The 19547-nt window shown below is 39.9% G+C and overlaps 1 protein-coding gene across 6 annotated transcripts in view; it reads left to right on the plus strand.

The window, feature by feature from the left end:
- The first annotated feature begins 68 nt into the window (after nucleotides 1–68).
- Nucleotides 69–19547, plus strand: part of ZC2HC1B (zinc finger C2HC-type containing 1B) — a 53102-nt gene continuing 33623 nt past the window's right edge. For 5 of the 6 annotated variants that reach the window (XR_009738573.1, XR_009738574.1, XR_009738575.1 and 2 more), the window contains exons 1-4: nucleotides 69–181; nucleotides 11204–11265; nucleotides 15243–15362; nucleotides 15889–16027. Coding sequence is in view for 3 of the 6 variants with exons in the window: in XM_061428200.1 (XP_061284184.1) it covers nucleotides 154–181; nucleotides 11204–11265; nucleotides 15243–15362; nucleotides 15889–16027 (349 nt within the window). In the remaining 3 variants the exon portion in view is untranslated. Of the gene's footprint in view, nucleotides 182–1672; nucleotides 2230–11203; nucleotides 11266–15242; nucleotides 15363–15888; nucleotides 16028–19547 lie in introns of those variants that run through there. The other variant, XM_061428201.1, reaches the window with a different exon arrangement.

Raw genomic sequence — 19547 nt, forward strand, 5'->3', positions numbered from 1 at the left:
AATTGTTAATTATTTGGTAAGCTGTGACTTTGTTGCAACAGACAAGTTGTTACTGATCCTTGTTCATGTGTCTGTGACTAATGCTTTGTTATCTGGACTGTTCTGAAAAAAAAACAAGAAATCTGGACACTGTTGGTCTGAGCAGGGTACAGAATGGCTGGGGCACAACCATTCTTAGCAGGTGAGCTATATTCGATATCTAAATTATTAGGAAGTGCCTTCATCTATAATTTGACTGTGGCTTTTCCTAAGCTGATAGGTGTTATCTTTCTCTGTATGTTATGTATTCTAAATCTTAAGTAGTTACTGTAGAATTTAAAAAGGGTTGTGGAAAACAGTAACATTAGGTGCTCTACTGACATTGATACAAAAAGTTTGGCTGAAGAGCTTGTTGTTACAGAAGTAGAAAACTGGAGAGCACGAATTTAAATACCAACCTGTGGAAGCAAAAGGCCAGATGATGATTTATATTTGTATTTGTATTAGGAATGTACTAAATCCTAAAGAGATGACCATATATTTTGGTAGCTATCTCATTGGAAGGTTTTTTTAAACCACAAGAATCTTAACAAGATGTGGAATGTTACTTCTAATTTTACCACGCCTGACTCAAATGGTTTAAGTCAACATGTTATATATTTTGCAGTTAGGAGAATGTGACTAAAAGCCACTAGTCTTCGTGAGAAACATTGTGATTTTAGCAGATTATCCTCCAAATATAAAGATCTTGATTTTAATCAGGAAAAACGTTCTTAACATAAGTTCATAACTTTTTGGAATATTTATGATGTGAGTCATGTATAAACAATGGTTGGAAACTTCAGCTCTATGTTTAAATGTATGGTGTCCTAAGTAATAAGGGAGTTTTACCTTCAAGGAAAGCATTGTCCAAGGAGGCAGGGTGTGTGCAAGAAAATATGACCAGCGATGTCAAGTCACTGCGATAAGTATCACTTGAAATGAGAATCTTGGTACTTGCTGTTCCCTCTGAAGTGCCCTTAACTGTAAATAAATCTTCCTTAAGGGTGATGCTCAGTTGTCACCTACCCTATAAACTTTTCCCTGACCATGTTTTTCAAAATAGCTCAGACCTTTCTCTGCATTCTTTATGTTCCTTTCTTTCTTTATGTTCTCTAACATCTTTTGGCATCTGAGATGTATCTTTTCAGTCTCTCACTAGAGCACACTGAGGGCAGAGTATTTTTCTTTACAAAGTTATCCCCAGTGGCTATTTGGACAGATCTTTCAGAAAAGAATTGCTTAAACTTAAAAGGGCCTAGATTCAGTCTTAGCCAAAAAGAGGGCCTCAGGCATCCAAATAGTGGGCAAAAATTACTTAAGAATATGCCTGCTGTATCTTAAGGACCTATTTTGTCTAAACACTGTTAGTAATTGGGGTAAAGTCACTTTTTTGGATACTTTGAAACTTATTTTACAAGTCAGAGTATCGAGAGCTGTTATAATTTATGCTACCTGTGATGTATCCACAGCTCCATTGTGATGTCATCAGATCACTTTAGGTGAAGTACAGAACTTTATAAAGATTGTCAGTAACTTTGAATTATCAATACTTTTATGTTCCTTCTCGTGTGTTGCCATTAGTATATTTTATTCAGCTTACTTGTTCCAGTTAAAGGTCAGAAGAAGGTAAAAATTCTAATGGCCTTGATTTTTACTTGTAAGACTTATAGGAGAATGTATAATAAACATTCCAGTTATTCAAGTTAAGTAGAACAAGTTATTCAGGTTAAGAAATAGAACACAGAAACCACCTGTGTGTTTTTATTCAATTTATTCTTCCCTTTGGTAACTCTTACAAACCACCTAGACTCTTATATTAATCACCATCTGCATGGTATCCCTGTGAACACAATATCTTGTTTAGCTTTGAACAACTGAGAAGCACAAGTCTAGCTCAGTGACTCTTTGATCAAGGCATCCTTGAGAAGATAGCTGAGTAGCCTGAGTCTTCAGCTCCTAGAGTTTTAAGGAACCCCACGTGCAGATGTCTGAACTGGGTGATGAGTGAGTCCTGGGAACACAAGTCACCACAGTTGGAGCATCCTGGATCTCCTGCCAAAATAGGCTTAGGGGTTATCTGCTTAGCCGTTTTGTGTTTTCTGCTTCTCTACTTAGCATGACCTCTCTCCATCTCTGAAGAGATGAGTGCAGAGCCTTCCTGTGGAGTGAGATGAGTCTCCTCAGCTGATCTAGACATCAGTATGCAGAGTAAGCAGGCACTTTTCTGGGATTTGGTCAAGTAAACCAAGTACAGAACAGAATGAGAGCCAAATAAACATAGGAAATAGAACCCTTAGATTACAGAGGCTGTGAATATCTCGGTTCTGACCACCTTCAGCACATCTGTGTCTTTAGTCGCTCTCCTCCAGTCTGAACTGGTTGCTTCTCTGGTTCTGGGGCCCAGCTGTCATCCTTCTCTCCCCCTTGTGTTGAATGCCTGTTTGCTGTATCTTACTCACCATGTGGAGTATATATCCTCCAGTAATTCTTGAGGCAGAAAACATAGGATGTAGTCTTTGAAAGCTTACATGTCTGGAAATGTGTTCTACCCCCATATCTGATTGGTAGATTGGTTGGGTATGAAACTCTAGATTGCAGGTTATTTTCCATCAGAAGTTTAGAAAAATTTTCCCTGCTTATTTTCATTTTTATTGTTTGTGAATCTGAAGCCATTCTGACTCCTGATAACTTTGTATGTTAACTTTTTTCTAAGTCAATAGAATCTATCTCCAGTGTTATAAAATTTTACAATAATACTTACTGGTATAGATCTGTTTTCATTTGTGTTGGATCCTCTCAATCAGGAGACTGATGTCCTTTCACTCCTGAAAATAGTTTAAAATTATTTTTATTTTGTTCCTTGTATTTTCTCCTTTCTCTCGATTTCTATTTTGGAGTAGAACCTTCTGGACAGGTACTGTAATTTGCTTATGTTTCAGTATTTCTATGTCATTTTACTCTACTTTTGGGGAGATTCCACTAATTCTGCCTGCCAACCTGTTGTTGAGTATTTCTCATGTAAGGCTTTTAATTTCTAAGAGCTTTAATTCTTTATAGTGTTTACTATGGGCTTACATGCTGGAGACTTCCCTCAGATCTTTGGAAATTCCTGTCTGTTGTTCACAGTTAAGATTGGAGGAAGAAAACACTGGAGACTGAATGGATGGGTAGCATCAGATAATTTTGAGCTTTTATTGTAGGGTGGTCTGGGGTGAGCTGTTTCTTGAATCTTCCCTGTGTCAGTATCTTTAGCTCTTTCTCCATGGAATGATTATATTCTCAGGAAAGCTTGCGTTCTGCCTTGAGAGTAAGGGTCTGGCAGGCAGAGTTCTGTGAGCCAAGTAGAGGAAGGTGGGTGTGGGATATTTTCTGCTTTCAGCATCACTGTAAATGAGATTAATCACTAGATTATATATACACATGTCATATATACAGTTAATCCTCATTAACCATGGAGTTCCTCTTTGCAAATTCACCTACTCGATAAAATTTATAACCTTAAACCAGTAGTCAAAGGTGCTTTCACGGCCGTTCACAGGCATGTACATGGCAGTTTAAGAGTTGAGTCCTCTAACACCCATGCTCCCAGGTAGGGTAGCACAATGTGATGCTCTGCCTCCTCGTTTCAGCAGCCCTACTGTAAACAAGTGAACATTTTATGTTCTGCTTCATGCCATGCTTTTCATAATGATGTACTTTTTCTTGATGGTTTCACTGTTTAAAAGGCTCCCAAGCATAATGTCGGAGAAGGCAATGGCAACCCACTCCAGTACTCTTGCCTGGAAAATCCCATGGATGGAGGAGCCTGGTGGGCTGCAGTCCATGGGGTCGCTAGGAGTTGGACACGACTGAGCGACTTCACTTTCACTTTTCACTTTCATGCACTGGAGAAGGAAATGGCAGCCCACTCCAGTGTTCTTGCCTGGAGAATCCCAGGGACGGGGGAGCCTAGTGGGCTGCCGTCTATGGGGTCACTCAGAGTCGGACACGACTGAAGCGACTTAGCAGCAGCAGCAGCAGCAGCAGCAAGCATAGTGTTGCAGGGCTGTCATGTGCCTTATGGAGAAAATATGCCTAAAATATTATCTAAAATATGTTAGATAATCTTCATGCCAGCTTGAAGTGTGTGGTTGGCTATGAGTTCAATGTTGTTGAATCAACTATATTTAAGGTGTCTTTGAACAAATACAAAGGAGGTTAAAATGTGACCCAGGGGCTCACAGGAGCTTAACTTTGTATTTCCCCCAGGAGTAATGTCAGTATTTGCACATTTACTGCTTGCAGGGATATATGGAATGTTACTAGCACAAATATTGAGAATCAGCTATGTATATGTGAATGGTGTCTACCTACCCATGCCTTCAGCTGTGCCTCATGTTGACTCGTACACAGACCTTCTGTCTACCCTTTCTGAAGAGTAGTCTTCTGCTAGAGTTGGAGAAAGGCAATCACGCAGCGGCTGTGGGATGAACGGGGAAGAGTCTAGGAATCTCGACCTCTTTTTAGAAGACTTTCCCCCTGATTCTCCATATTTTTGCAATCTCTTCTTCCTCATATATCCTGTCCCTGTGTCAGAGGTGTGTCCTGCTTCAGAAGTTTATATGATTTTGAAGGGTTCTATGTGTAAATCTGGATGGTTCTCAGTTTTTTTTTTTTTTTCTGCCATCAGCTTGGGAAGTGGATTTTGATGTAGTTTTATGTCCTCCAAGTTGGTTACCATGTCCTTCAGCTTTCCAGATTCTAGTTTTGGGGTTTTTTTTTTGTCCTCTTTCCTCCCTCTCCTCAGGGTTCTCCATGTTTCTAAGTCCCTTTACCATAGGATTTGCAGAGAAAGCAGAAAGAAAATGGGGTATTCTCTGCCATCCTAATTTCCTTAGTCTCAATTCCTTTTATTTTATAACTCACGTTCCTGAGATAATAAGTTTTGGCTAGTATGCCAGCCCTTTGCTGTAGGGCCCTGAAAGATGTTAGTATTGGTCATATTTGCATGTTCGAGGACTGCAAAGGACTCAAGAGTTTTTTTGATTCACTGACAACTAAAAAAATATCTTTTTCCTTCTTTGCAATGTCTTTATAAGGTGCAATATAAGTAATGTGGATTGATAAGTGTCTCTACAAAGCATTCTTAACTTCCAGCTCAGAAAGAGAATGTCTATTCTCAAGTAGAATTTTTTCCGACTTCACTACAGCCATAATCCTCTCCAAGTTTCTTATAAAATTTTTGAACTGAGATTTTGTAATGCTTATTTATCATTGTTAACATGCTAGACAAAACTGTTGATCGCTTCCAGATTACTTTCCTCATTTTAAAAATTGTCTTAAGATTGTGAACCAATGTATAAAAACAATAGCCACTTTAATAGTGGTAACTGCTGAGACTCCAGTTAGGGTAAAGTTAGAAATAGGTAAGTTAATGTCATTGTTTTAGAATCTTTTCTATCAAAAGAGCTTTTTTAATGTCACTCTTTTAAACAGCAATGCATAATGTATATAGAAAAATTGAAAATTTAGGAAACTCAAGTTTCACCTTTTTTCTTAGCACTCTGGGTAATTATATGTGTTGTGTGTGTACCATATATATATATGTGTGTGTATATATATCCTTCCAGTCTACTTGTAAATACATGAATAAAAATACATCTTAAAATTTTCCATATTATTCTCCCACAAATCATTTCTAATTACTACATTTTCATTTACTCATTAGCAACCTACTTCTGTAAAGGCCAAAAAGTATTTATAACTTTTTGGCTTTGCGGGCCGTATGGTCTCTGTTACAACTACTACACAACTCTACCTCTGTAGTTTGAAAATAGCAATACATATTATATAAACAAATGGGCCTGACTGGATACTCTTAAAACTTCATTTATAAGATCATGCAGCCTCAGATTGGGCCCAATGGCCATGAGTTGCCAACCCAAAAGTATTTAAACTTTTAATTTTTGATGCAATTCATAAGTGGAGATTCCTGCACTCTTTATCTAGTTTCCACCAAGTTACATCTTAACTACAGATGTTAAATCCAGTTGTTAAATCTAGAAAGTATACATTGGTACAATGAGTGTTTGTAGTTCCATTCTGCACTTCCCGGCTACGATCAAGTGCAGTTCCCTGCCGTGTTACTACATGCATTAACACCACAGTGAGGATAGAGAACTAGCCCATCACCCAAAGGTCTTCCTCATTCCACCTCCCTCACTGACCATCCCTACCTCTTGGCAATCACTAATCTCTTTTCCATCTCGCCTTCTGTCATTTCAAGAATATTTTACAAGTGGAATCATATGTGACCTTTTGAGAACAACTTTTCACTCAGCAGTGAGATTGAATCAGGTTGTTTTATGTATCAGTAGTTGTTCAGTCTCTTAAATTGTGTCCAATTCTTTGTGACCTTATGGTCTGTAGCATGCCAGGCTTCCCTATCCTTCACTATCTCCTAGAGTTTGCTTAGACTCATATCCATTGCGTCGGTGTTGTCATCCAACCATCTCATCCTCTGTCACTCCCTTCTCCTGCTGCCCTCAATCTTTCCCAGCATCAGAGTCTCTTTCAATGAGGCAGCTCTTCCCATCAAGTGGCCAAATTATCAGAGCTTCAGCATCAGTCCCTCCAGTGAATATTCAGGGTTGATTTCCTTTAGGATTGACTTGTTTGATCTCTTGGCTGGCCAAGGGACTCTCAAGAGTCTTCTCCAGCACCACCGTTTGAAAGTATCAATTCTTTAGCCATCAGCCTTTATGGTCCAACTCTCACATCCATACATGATTACTGAAAGAAACATAGCTTTGACTATCCAGTCCTTTGTCAGCAAAGTGGTATCTCTGCTTTTTAATACACTGTCTAGGTTTGTCATAGCTCTTTTTCCAAGGAGCAAGCGTCTTTTAATTTTGTGGCTGAGGTCTCTGTCCACAGTGATTCTGGAGCCCAAGAAAATAAAGTCTGCCACAGTTTCCACTTTTTTCCCCATCTATTTGCTATGAAATGTTGGAACTAGGTGCCATGATCTTGGTTTTTTGAATGTTGAGTTTTAAGCCAGCTTTTTCACTGTCCTCTTTACCCTCATCAAGAAGCTCTTTTGTTCCTCTTTGCTTTCTGCTGTTAGAGTAATATCATCACATATCTGAAGTTGTTGGTATTTCTCCTAGCAGTCTTGATTCCAGCTTGTGATCCATCCAGCCCAGCAAGATGTACTCTGCATAGACGTTAAATAAGCAGGGTGCCAATATACTGCCTTAACGTACTCCTTTTCCTATTTGGAACCAGCCTGTTGTTCCATGTCCAGTTCTAAGTGTTGCTTCTTTACCTGCATGTAGGTTTCTCAGGAGGCAGGTCAGGTGGTCTGGTATTCCCATCTCTTGAACTTTCCACAGTTTGTTGTGATCCACACAGTCTAAGGCTTTAATGTACTCAGTGAAGCAGAAGCAGTTGTTTTTCTGGAAACCCCTTTTTTCTATGATCCAGTGGATGTTGGCAGTTTATCAGAGTTCCTTTCTGTTGCTCAGCAGTGTTCCAGGGTATGAATGTATCACAGCTTGTTTAACGATTCGCATATTGAAGGGCATGGTTGATTCAAAGGATTCTTCTAAGGTTCTATTGATCTCCACGTTTGGTTCTCCGTGTTTCCTTTTCTTCTTCTTGTCAAGCTTCCAGGTCGAATGTGTTTCAGAACATGGTGGTCCATCTGTTTCAGGAGTTCAGTTGAATCATATTGTGTTTGTCATTATTTCAAACTCATTGAACTCAAAACTCAACTGATTCAAACCAAAGGCCATTGATCTTCCAGGGGCTTCCATCCATTTACTTTGCAGGTTAGCACTGATACAGTGTATTTATGGCGATGGTTGAGTAAATAGTCTTAATACTTGTGGAGACAGAGACTCAAGTTTGAGTCTAACTGTTAACACCTACTACCTGTTGTCCTCAAGAAGTCACCTAATCTTGAACCTTCATTTTCTTATCTCTTAAGGAGAAAAAAAAGAAAAAGGAACAACCCTATCTCATAGGTTTGTTGTGAGGATTAAATGAGATTATGTAGGAATCACCCTACAAATGTTACTGTAATATTCATAAAAATAAAGCATCCTTCATTAGTGTTTTAGAAAAAAGTTTTATAATTAGGATAAATAGTTTTTATTAATGGATAAGTATGTGGAGGAATGGGACATCTTGCTGAAGAAAGAAAATTATGACCTAGTTTTTACAGAGTTAGAAGGCCAAAAGAACAGGAAGAATGGTATTTCTGTATGCTGCAATGGATGACCTGTGTTCTAATACAATACCATCTGGCAGATGTGAGAAGAAATCATTTAAATCAACAGTGTCTCTAATGAGCTACCATCTGATTCCTGTTAATCAAGACTTCCTTTCTCAAACTGTCTTCCCATGGTTTCCATGACCCTGTTCTCTCCTGCTTTCTCCTGGCTTATCATCATCATCTTCTTGGCCCTTAAATATGGAGTTCCCTAGGGATCATCCCTGTACTTCTCTTTCCATGACCTCTTCCCTGGCAATATCATGCCTTTACATCACTCTCCAAACAAAGCCTACATCTGTGTCTCTAGCCCTGACCTCCCTTATTTCCATCCTGCTGGCTGGATGACTCTATCTCAGACTCAGTATTTCCAAAGCTGAGGTCATTTTTCTTACAAGATGTCCCTTCTTTTTGAATTATTTCTTTCTCTCCATAGTCCTATTGTCTTTTCAGTCCCTGAGCATTCTTCTCTCTGTCACCTCCTAGTATCCCCCAAATCCAGTCATCATCTTATTGATTCTTTGGCCACAGAGTCTCTCATTTCCTCTTTCATTTGCATTTCAGGTCTACACCGTTAGCCTTTTAACTAAAATCCCACTTTCCATCCCCACTGCTATCTGTTCATCCCTCCTCAGCTTTGTCACATGAATCTTCTACAGTGCCATCCAGGTTCTTCCTGCTCAATGTCCTCAATTGCTCCCCTTATTTGTATAATAGAGATTAGCCAGATGGTTAGTCTAATATAAAATATTCCCCATGATCAAACTGCTTCTTAATGATCTTTATATTTTAAATATTTATGTTTTATGAATTTATTGATTTGGCTGCACTGGGTCTTAATTGAGGCATGCAGGACCTTTTTTTTAATTGATCTTAGTTCCTTGACCTGGGATCGAACCTGAGCCCCCTGCATTGGCAGCACAGAGTCTTAACTGCTGGGCCACCAGAGAAGTCCCTGCTTTTTTAATCTTTATTCTCAACTCCAGATGAACTGAAAGGCAGTAATATGAAACAAAACTTTTTTCCAGAATTCCACAATGGTTTGCTTTTCCAACTTCCTTTAAAGTAATTTATGGGCATACCTTCTCTCCTTTTCTGTGCTGGACCCATGTATAGTTTCTCTCAATATCCCCACAGAGTTGCATATAGCAGGTGTTTGTTTATTGAATGAATAATTGGTCCTGTGGTGGAAACTCAATTCTCATTTAACCCATACACCCAACAAGTAATTATTGAGAACCTTATTGTGGGTCAGGCACTTTGAGGCATTAGGACAGAGTGGGCACAGTTTTGTATTTCTCTCTTTTTTTTTTTTAAAGATATTTTGAGTTTATTCTTCATTTAATTTTGAAAACACTATAATAATTGAATTTTTTTAGAAAAATAATAGCAAGTAGTGAATATATTATTGTGGTTCTTCACTTATTTTCTACTACATATAAAATGTTTTCTGTGAGTATTCTTCACAGGCCCCGTGAGAGCTTGGACACAGAGCACCACACCTGGGGTGATGCTTGTCATTCTCATGTGCTGCCTCATTGTAACGGCTTTGTCTTTCCTAGTTTGGACAAAGCCCACTGGTTCTACTTGGTCCACTTCATCCTCTTCTACTTCCTTTCTCTCGGGTAGTTTCCTAGCAAAGAGATTTGTTGAGAAAGCCATTCTCAGGAAAAAGTTCAGTTGCTCAGTCATGTCTGACTCTTTGAGACCCCATGGACTGCAGCATGCCAGGCTTCCCTGTCCGTCACTAACTCCCAGAGCTTGCTCAAGCCCATGTCCATCGAGTCGGTGATGCCATCCAACCATCTCATCCTCTGTCGTCCCCTTCTCCTCCTGCCCTCAGTCTTTCTCAGCATCAGGGTCTTTTCCAATGAGTCAGTTCTTCGCATCAGGTGGCCAAAATTGTAGAGTTTCAGCTTCTCAGGAAAGTTTACCTTAAATTCAGTGACTAGGCAACCCATTTCATACAGTTCATGATAAATTGGCATGCCTTCATTTAGCACACACGTGATCTTACATTCTAGTGGCAATCTTAAAGATGTTACCATTGGATTATTTGTGAAGCGTCTGCCTACAATTGGGAGACCCGGTTTCAATCTCTGGGTGGGGAAGATCCCCTGGAGAAGGAAATGGAAACCTACTCCAGTACTCTTGCCTGGAAAATCCCATGGACGGAGGAGCCTGGTAGGCTACAGTCCATGGGGTTGCAAAGAGTCGGACACGACTGAGCGACTTCACTTTCACTATACTAGAGTATCAGCTTTGTTTGTTGTTTAGTCACGTAGTCATGTCTGACTCTTTTGTGACCCCATGGACTGTAGCCTGCCAGGCTCCTCTGTCCATGAGATTTCCCAGGCAAGAATACTGGAGTGGGTTTCCATTTCCTTCTAAAGGGGATCTTCCCAACCCAGGGATCAAACCAACTTCTGCATTGGCAGATGGATTCTTTGGTGGCTCAGTGGTAAAGAATCCACTTGCCAAGCAGTAGGCGTGGGTTCAATCCCCCGAAGAAAGAAATGGCAGCCCACTCCAGTATTCTTCCCTGGGAAATGCTATGGACAGAGGAGCCTGGCGGGCTACAGTTCACGGGGTCACAAAAGAGTCGGACGTGACCTAGCACTAAACAACAACAAATCAGCTTTGTACTTAGTGCCTGATGGCTTTCTTTAGACATTAGTTTAATGATATATTAAATAATTGCACTCTGGTTGCCTGAGCATATGGAATTTATCTGTTTAGTGAAGTGAGAAGTCTGTGTTAGGAAAACATGGGTGAGTTTTACAAAGAATCTTCCTAAGAGAAGGAAGTCACTGGATGATGGGGGCAGAGTGAGGCTATCAAGCTATTGAGGTCTCCTCCACTTAGTCATTTCTTCTTGGGCAGGCAATTCCACGAAACTAACATAATGTGCTCTTGGATCCTATACAGATGGCAATCAGGAATTATTTCCCTGTGAAGTCTGTGGAAGACGCTTTGCAGCAGATGTTCTGGTAAACATAAAGACATTTTGTAGATGTGTTTCATTGGAGTTAAATGAACTGTCAAGTTAGTGAGGAGGCTGCAGTGGCAAAGATTAAAGACAGATGTGGAGGGAAAGCAAGGGGAGAAAAGTACATAACCTGTGGCTGGCAGGCCCCGAGGACACTTAGGTAGGTTGGTGCTGCCCCCTTCAAAAGGGAGCTTTTCAAATCTGGTCCTCTTACTGAAAGGAAGCCAGATAAAAGTGTCTTGGCACAGCTGATTGTCTCTTGAGAGGTTTTGGCTCTTTCACCTTTTCTATAAGCATCAAAAATTCAAATTTTAAGGCCAAAGCACCAGGGAAATTAGCTAGTCAAGAGGAATGAACATTGAATTTGGAGCATCTGGAAACTTGGCTTTTAGCCTCAAATTTGTCACTAATTCTGACAAGTCTTTTAACCTCCCTCTGTTTCCTGCTTTGCCACGTATAAAGACAGAACTCTCCAGTTTCAGGGATTTTATGTAATTTGAACAAAATGGGTGTTAGTCCTGTTCCAGGACCTAATTGTTAATTAAATTTAAGCTAACTGCATGTCAAGTCCCCTGATTGATGCCCATAAAGTTGAATAAAGGCTTGATTTATTTCAAAATTAGGCAAACAAACTTCCCATATTATGAAGGAGTTCCTGAGAAAAATGATTTTTTTTAAAAAAATCTAAGTAGATAATGAACTATTAGCTGGGACATTTAGATCAAAGAGACTTGTTTTCAAACTTAAAGAATTTGGACTATAATCCTGACTACATTTGGGGCAAAAGACTACCAAATGAGGTTGTAGGTTTTATTTCTCTGGGGAATTTAAAAATAGAATATCTGTTCTAGTTAAATGCAGCTAGAGTTTCCTGGATCTAGAAGGGGAACTCACAGGGCCTATTGTGGCCCAATAATCCCCCAGAGAGCTGCCTTTGCTAACCCAAGACTTCACCCCATGAGACTGGATTTGACACCTAGGGAGGTACCTTTGAAGAGAGATCACTAAATGCTAAGTATTCTTGAGTCCTCTTGAGTTTTACTTCGTTGACCTATTTCTAGGCTACAAAGAGCATTTGATCAAGTGATCTGCTCTTTCTCTTCTCCCCTTCAGTTTTAAAATGGTATGGCTTGTTCATCGCCAGGTGCAGTGATTTTCATGGATCCTGTATTTTTTGGGTCTGGACAAAGTAACTAAGTGATAGCTGTTATGAGTTCCATGACCATGAATGAAGAGTGCTTAGAGTGGAAGGCAAAGATTGGCATAATCCTTTAGTGGTACAGTAACTTTATAAAGGCGATACACAGGCAGTATTCTTGCCTGGGAAATCCCATGGACAGAGGAGCGGACTACTCTCCATGGGGTTGCAAAAGAGTCAGACATGACTTAGTGACTAAATCACAACTACAAACAACACAGGCAAAGCTCTATGTGCTGGTTCCCTGGTTTTTGTACCAGAAATGCTGAGTTTTTACAGTTCTACTGGCTGGAGTTGTTTTCTCTGCCAGTGGTCTTGTAAGTATTGTAATCAGTTCAGTTCAGTTCAGTTCAGTTGCTCAGTCGTGTCCGACTCTTTGCGACCCCATGAATCGCAGCACGCCAGGCCTCCCCGTCTATCACCAACTCCCGGAGTTCACTCAAACTCATGTCCATCGAGTCTGTGATACCAACCAGCCATCTCATCCTCTGTCGTCCCTTTCTCCTGCCCCCAATCCCTCCCAGCATCAGAGTCTTTTCCAGTGAGTCAACTCTGCATGAGATGGCCAAAGTACTGGAGTTTCAGCTTTAGCATCATTCCTTCCAAAGAATACCCAGGACTGACCTTCTTTAGAATGGACTGGTTGGATCTCCTTGCAGTCCAAGGGACTCTCAAGAGTCTTCTCCAACACCACAGTTCAAAAGCATCAATTCTTTGGCACTCAGCTTTCTTCACAGTCCAACTCTCACATCCATACATGACTACTGGAAAAACCATAGCCTTGACTAGACGGACCTTTGTTGGTAAAGTAATATCTCTGCTTTTCAATATGTTATCTAGGTTGGTCATAACTTTCCTTCCAAGGAGTAAGCGTCTTTTAATTTCATGGCTGCAGTCACCATCTGCAGTGATTTTGGAGCCCAGAAAAATAAAGTCTGACACTGTTTCCACTGTTTCCCCATCTATTTCCCATGAAGTGATGGGACCAGATGCCATGATCTTCGTTTTCTGAATGTTGAGCTTTAAGCCAACTTTTTCACTCTCCTCTTTCATCAACAGGCTTTTGAGTTCCTCTTCACTTTCTGCCATAAGGGTGGTGTCATCTGCATATCTGAGGTTATTGATATTTCTCCCAGCAATCTTGATTCCAGCTTGTGTTTCTTCCAGTCCAGCGTTTCTCATGACGTACTCTGCATAGAAGTTAAATAAGCAGGGTGACAATATATAGCCTTGACGTACTCCTTTTCCTATTTGGAACCAGTCTGTTGTTCCATGTCCAGTTCTAACTGTTGCTTCCTGACCTGCATACAAATTTCTCAAGAGGCTGGTCAGGTGGTCTGGTATTCCCATCTCATTTAGAATTTTCCACAGTTTATTATGATCCACACTGTCAAAGGCTTTGGCATAGTTAATAAAGCAGAAATAGATGTTTTTCTGGAACTCTCTTGCTTTTTCCATGATCCAGCGGATGTTGGCAATTTGATCTCTGGTTCCTCTGCCTTTTCTAAAACAGCTTGAACATCTGAAAGTTCACAGTTCACGTATTGCTGAAGCTTGGCTTGGAGAATTTTGAGCATTACTTTACTAGCGTGAGATGAGTGCAATTGTGCGGTAGTTTGAGCATTCTTTGGCATTGCCTTTCTTTGGGATTGGAAGGCAAACTGACCTTTTCCAGTCCTGTGGCCACTGTTGAGTTTTCCAAATTTGCTGGCATATTGAGTGCCACACTTTCACAGCATCATCTTTCAGGCTTTGGAATAGCTCAACTGGAATTCTGTCACCTCCACTAGCTTTGTTCATAGTGATGCTTTCTAAGGCCCCCTTGACTTCACATTCGAGGATGTCTGGCTCTAGGTGAGTGATCACACCATCGTGATTATCTTGGTCGTGAAGACCTTTTTTGTACAGTTCTTCTGTGTATTCTGTATTTTAAAGTTTAATATTATAAGCTTAGGTTTGCTCTAAAATAAATGACTTCATGAAAAATGTTTGGACACACTAAGGGAAAATGTCTTCATAACTTAAACGGAATTGATGTATTTTTCATTTGTCATATGGTTGTCCCAGTTGTTCCTTGCAGATGTTCTCAAATATTTCTTTGAAACCTCTCCACTCATTTTTTTCAGGACTTAAGTGGTTTGATTTGCTGTATGTAGAAAAGCAATCCAGTTAAATTCAATTTTGAAATGTTAAGTGGTAAGAGTTTTTCTGAAAAGGTTCCACTTGTATAAGAAGCTAAGTTTCCCCTTACTTTGCATACTTTTGTATACAGAGAATTACTTCAAAAGGATGGAAAAACAAGGTTGTTGGGACTCAATTCCTGGATGATTTGCTTTTGGAATTTAGAAACAGTGAAGGCAGAAAACAGAATAGAAGAAGTAAAGAAAATTTCCTTGGCTTCAATGAGTACCTAGCCGAATATCAGAGATAATTTATTTCAATTTAAACTAGAAACTGAGTCTTCAACATTGTTTAATGCTTGGAACTATTCACTGAGCCCAAGTGGTAAAGTTAAATATGTAAGACTAAATTTTAAGTCAGTTTCTTTAGCTGTAGAGGCCTTTTACTGACCTTGCCCAAACACAATATCTAGTTATGTGTAACATGGGTGAAGAGAGCCAGATGGATTTGCTCTGCTGTGATTTGAGAGTTAGAGAATGAACTTGGCTCTGAAGGTGCAACCCAGTCACTGCAGTGGGGGCTGCTTGAGTACACTGAGCCATTACGAACTCTGTGATTGTACATGTTAAAAATTTTAATCCCCACTCCTTCTTTTCTAGGAAAGACATGGACCAATTTGTAGAAAACTCTTCAACAAAAAACGTAAACCTTTCAATTCCTTAAAACAAAGATTGCAGGGCACTGACATTCCCACTGTGGGGAAGGCGCCTCAGTCCAAGGTACTATCGATATCTTCCTTGCTGTTGTTGATTATGTCCTTCAGTACATGAAAGCCTCTTTCTGGCTCTCTGCTTTCATTTTTGCTTGATAGGGCAATGTAATGTCATGTAAGTATAATCCACCTTTACTGTTTTCTTTTTAATCATGCTCACTTAGATTTCCAAATGTATTTCAGATACTTTCCAGATGTGGCAGAAAACAAATCTCGTTTATATTTTCATTAGAGTAGCATTAAATCCAGCAATTAACTTGGAAGACAGTCACTTTTAAGGTTACATTTAAGTCTTCCTTTAAAGTTTTGTAATTTCTTTGTTTTTTGTGATTGTTATTTTGTATTTTCCCTCACTACTGTGACTTGAAAATTTTTATTACTGTGTTTTCCAAACCTCTTTTAGTGCTTTTGGAAAGCAAATTATCTTTTTTCTCCAAATTTCACAGTTCTGTTTCTTGTAAATTCAAATCCCAGCTTTAAAAAAAAGATAATAACAGTGAGATATATAGCCTAGATTTAATTTTTTTTTATAGCCACAACCCGTGAGAAAATCTAACTGGAGACAACATCATGAAGACTTCATTAATGCGATTCAGTCAGCAAAGCAGTGTACACTAGCCATTAAAGAAGGCCGGCCTCTCCCACCTCCACTGCCTCCGACCGTCAACCCAGGTGTGTGGACACTTTGGTTTGCTTTTGACATTTTACTCTTAACCAGTTGAGGCTATGCTTGATTTTTCGGCCTAGTCATTATGTCTTGCTTCCTCCTATATACTCTAAAATTTTAAACATTAGCAATTAAATTATATAAAAGTAATTTTACCATAAAAATTATCTCATCTGATTTTTTCAGTTCTGTATAAAGATTTTCTGTTTGCTCCTAACTTTAACATGAAATCACCACTGTACCCAACATCATGGCTCTACAGAACTACGGGTTCGTGTCCAGGTTGATGATAACGGAGCTAGGCAGAGCAGTTTAAGCAGTTCTGTAATAACTCCATAGTATCAAATACCCACAGCTCTTTTATTTTTTTGAGATCAAATTCTATAATATGAAAATCACCATTTTAAATTGTACAGTTTAGTGGCCCACAGCATTTTTACACTAAGCTTTTTATTTTGAACATTTTCAAATTACAGAAAAGTGGATGGAATAGTACAATGATGACTCATATACCTTCCACTTAAATTTGACAGTTTTGACATTGTCATATTTTCTGTCTCTTTCTCTCTTTTTCTGTGAGGGGGCAGAAAGATTTAAAAGTAAGCTTCAAACATCATAACACTTTATAACTATTTCAGCATGCATTTCCTAAGTACATTTCCTATGTAACTACAGTACTATTATCGCACTAAGTATTAATGTATCATATTTTCCAAGTTATGTTAAGAATGTCCTTTAAAGCTCTCTCCTCACCACTCAGCCACAATCCAGGATTCAGTCAAGATTTGTGCATCGTCTTTTATTGTCTCTTTAGTCTCTTTTACTCCTGCACAACACCCCTGCCAGCCCAGTTATTATATAGAACGTTTCATGTACTGGATTTGTCTGCTTCTGGGCTTCTCTGGTAAAGAATCCTCCTGCAATGCAGGAGACCTGGGTTTGATCCCTGGGTTGGGAAGATTACCTGGAGAAGGGAGCAGCTACCCATTCCAGTATTCTGGCCTGAAGAATTCCATGGACTGTAGAGTCCATGGGCTCGCAAAGTGTTGGACATGACTGAGCGACTTTCACTTAAGCCACATTAACGTGTAACTTGTTCTCCACCTCCTGTCTTTGTAAATTGGAGATTAGGACTACAGGCACGATTCAGTTCAGTTCAGTTCAGTTGCTCAATCGTGTCTGACTCTTTGCAACTCCATGAATTGCAGCACTCCTGGCCTCCCTGTCTATCACCAACTCCCAGAGTTCACTCAAACTCATGTCTATCGAGTCTGTGATACCAACCAGCCATCTCATCCTCTGTTGTCCCCTTCTCCTCCTGCCCCGAATCCCTCCCAGCATCAGAGTCTTTTCCAATGAGTCAGCTCTTTGCATGAGGTGGCCAAAGTATTGGAGTTTCAGCTTCAGCATCAGTCCTTCCAAAGAACACCCAGGACTGATCTCCTTTAGAATGGACTAGTTGGATCTCCTTGCAGTCCAAGGGACTCTCAAGAGTCTTTTCCAACACCACAGTTCAAAAGCAACAATTCTTCAATGCTCAGCCTTCTTCACAGTCCAACTCTCACATCCATACATGACCACTGGAAAAACCATAGCCTTGACTAGATGGACCTTTGTTGGCAAAGTAACGTCTCTGCTTTTGAATATGCTATCTAGGTTGGTCATAACTTTCCTTCCAAGGAGTAAGTGTCTTTTAATTTCATGGCTGCAATCTCCATCTGCAGTGATTTTGGAGCCCAAAAAAATAAAGTCTGACACTGTTTCCACTGTTTCCCCATTTATTTCCCATGAAGTGATGGGACCAGATGCCATGATCTTATGCCATCATCAGTTTTCTGAATGTTGAGCTTTAAGCCAACTTTTTCACTCTCCTCTTTCACTTTCATCAAGAGGGTCTTCAGTTCCTCTTTCTGCCATAAGGGTGTTGTCATCTGCATATCTGAGGTTATTGATATTTCTCCCAGCAATCTTGATTCCAGCTTGTGCTTCTTCCAGCCCAGCGTTTCTCATGATGTACTCTGCATAGAAGTTAAATAAGCAGGGTGACAATATACACCCTTGACATACTCCTTTTCCTAATTGGAACCAGTTTGTTGTTCCATGTCCAGTTCTAACTGTTGCTTCCTGACCTGCATATAGGTTTCTCAAGAGGCAGGTCAGGTGGTCTGGTATTCCCATGTCTCTCAGAATTTTCCGCTACACATGGACATCACCAGATGGTCAACACCAAAGTCAGATTGATTATATTCTTTGCAGCCAAAGATGGAGAGGCATGATTAGATTGATGTTAATATGAATCCCTTATCAGATATAGAATTTTTGGATATTTTCTCTCATTCTGTGGACTGTCTTTTCACTGTGTTGATGGTATCCTTTGATGCACAAAAGTAATTTGATGAAGTCCAGTTTACCTATTTTTTCATTTTTTGCCTAGCTTTTCATGTCAAATCAAAAAAAGTATTGAAGTCTTCCCCCTGTGTTTTTTATTCTAACAGTTTTTATAGTTTTAGCTCTTATATTTAGGTCTTTCATCCAGGTAATTTTTGAGTGTGGTGTAAAGTAAAATCATTTGAAGTTGGATATCTAGTTTTATATGTGAATAAGTAACTTTCTCATCACTATTTGTTGAGAAGACTTTGCTTTCCCCATTGAATGGTTCTGGTGCTCTTATCAGAAGTCAGTTGACCATATATATGAGGGTTTATTTCTGGGCTCTATGTTCTATTCCATTTTTCTATATGTCTGTCCTTACACCAGCACCCCACTGCTTTGATTACTATAGCTTTGTAGTAAGTTTTGAAATCAGGAAGTGGAGAGTCTTTTACGATTATTTTGGCTATCTGGAAACCTTTGAGATTCCATATGAATTTTTCAGATGGGGTTTTTTGCTGTTTCGAAAAATGCCATTGAAGTTTTGAATCTGTACATAACTTTGAGTGATGTTGTCATCTTAACCAGCAGCCTCCAACCTTTTTGGCAGAGGGACTGATTCTGCGGAAGAAAACTTTTCCATGAACTGGGGGTGGGGGTCGTTTCAGGATGATTCAAACACGTTACATTTATTGTGCACTTTATCTCTGATCTCACGCTACTGCAGGTCTCACAGGAGGTCCACAGCTCAGAGGTTAGGGACTCATGATTGTGCACTTTATCTCTGATCTCATGCTACTGCAGGTCTCACAGGAGGTACTAGGCCACAGCTCAGAGGTTAGGGACTCACAATCTTACCAACTGTTGTTGTTCAGTCACTAAGTCATGTCCAACTCTTTGCAACCCCATGAACTGTAGTACCCCAGGCTCCTCTATCCTCTACTATCTCCCAGAGTTTGCTCAAATTCATATCCATTGAATCAGTGATGCCATCTAACTGTCTCATCCTCTGCTGCCCCTTCTCTTTTTGCCTTCAGCATTTCCCAGCATCAGGCTTCCCTGGTGGCTCAGATGGTAAAGAATCCGCCTGCAATGTGGGAGACCTGGGTTCAATCCCTGGGTTGGGGAGATCCCCTGGAGAATGAAAAGGCAACC

Source organism: Bos javanicus, chromosome 9 (genome assembly GCF_032452875.1).
Source record: "Bos javanicus breed banteng chromosome 9, ARS-OSU_banteng_1.0, whole genome shotgun sequence".
Lineage (NCBI taxonomy): Eukaryota > Metazoa > Chordata > Mammalia > Artiodactyla > Bovidae > Bos > Bos javanicus.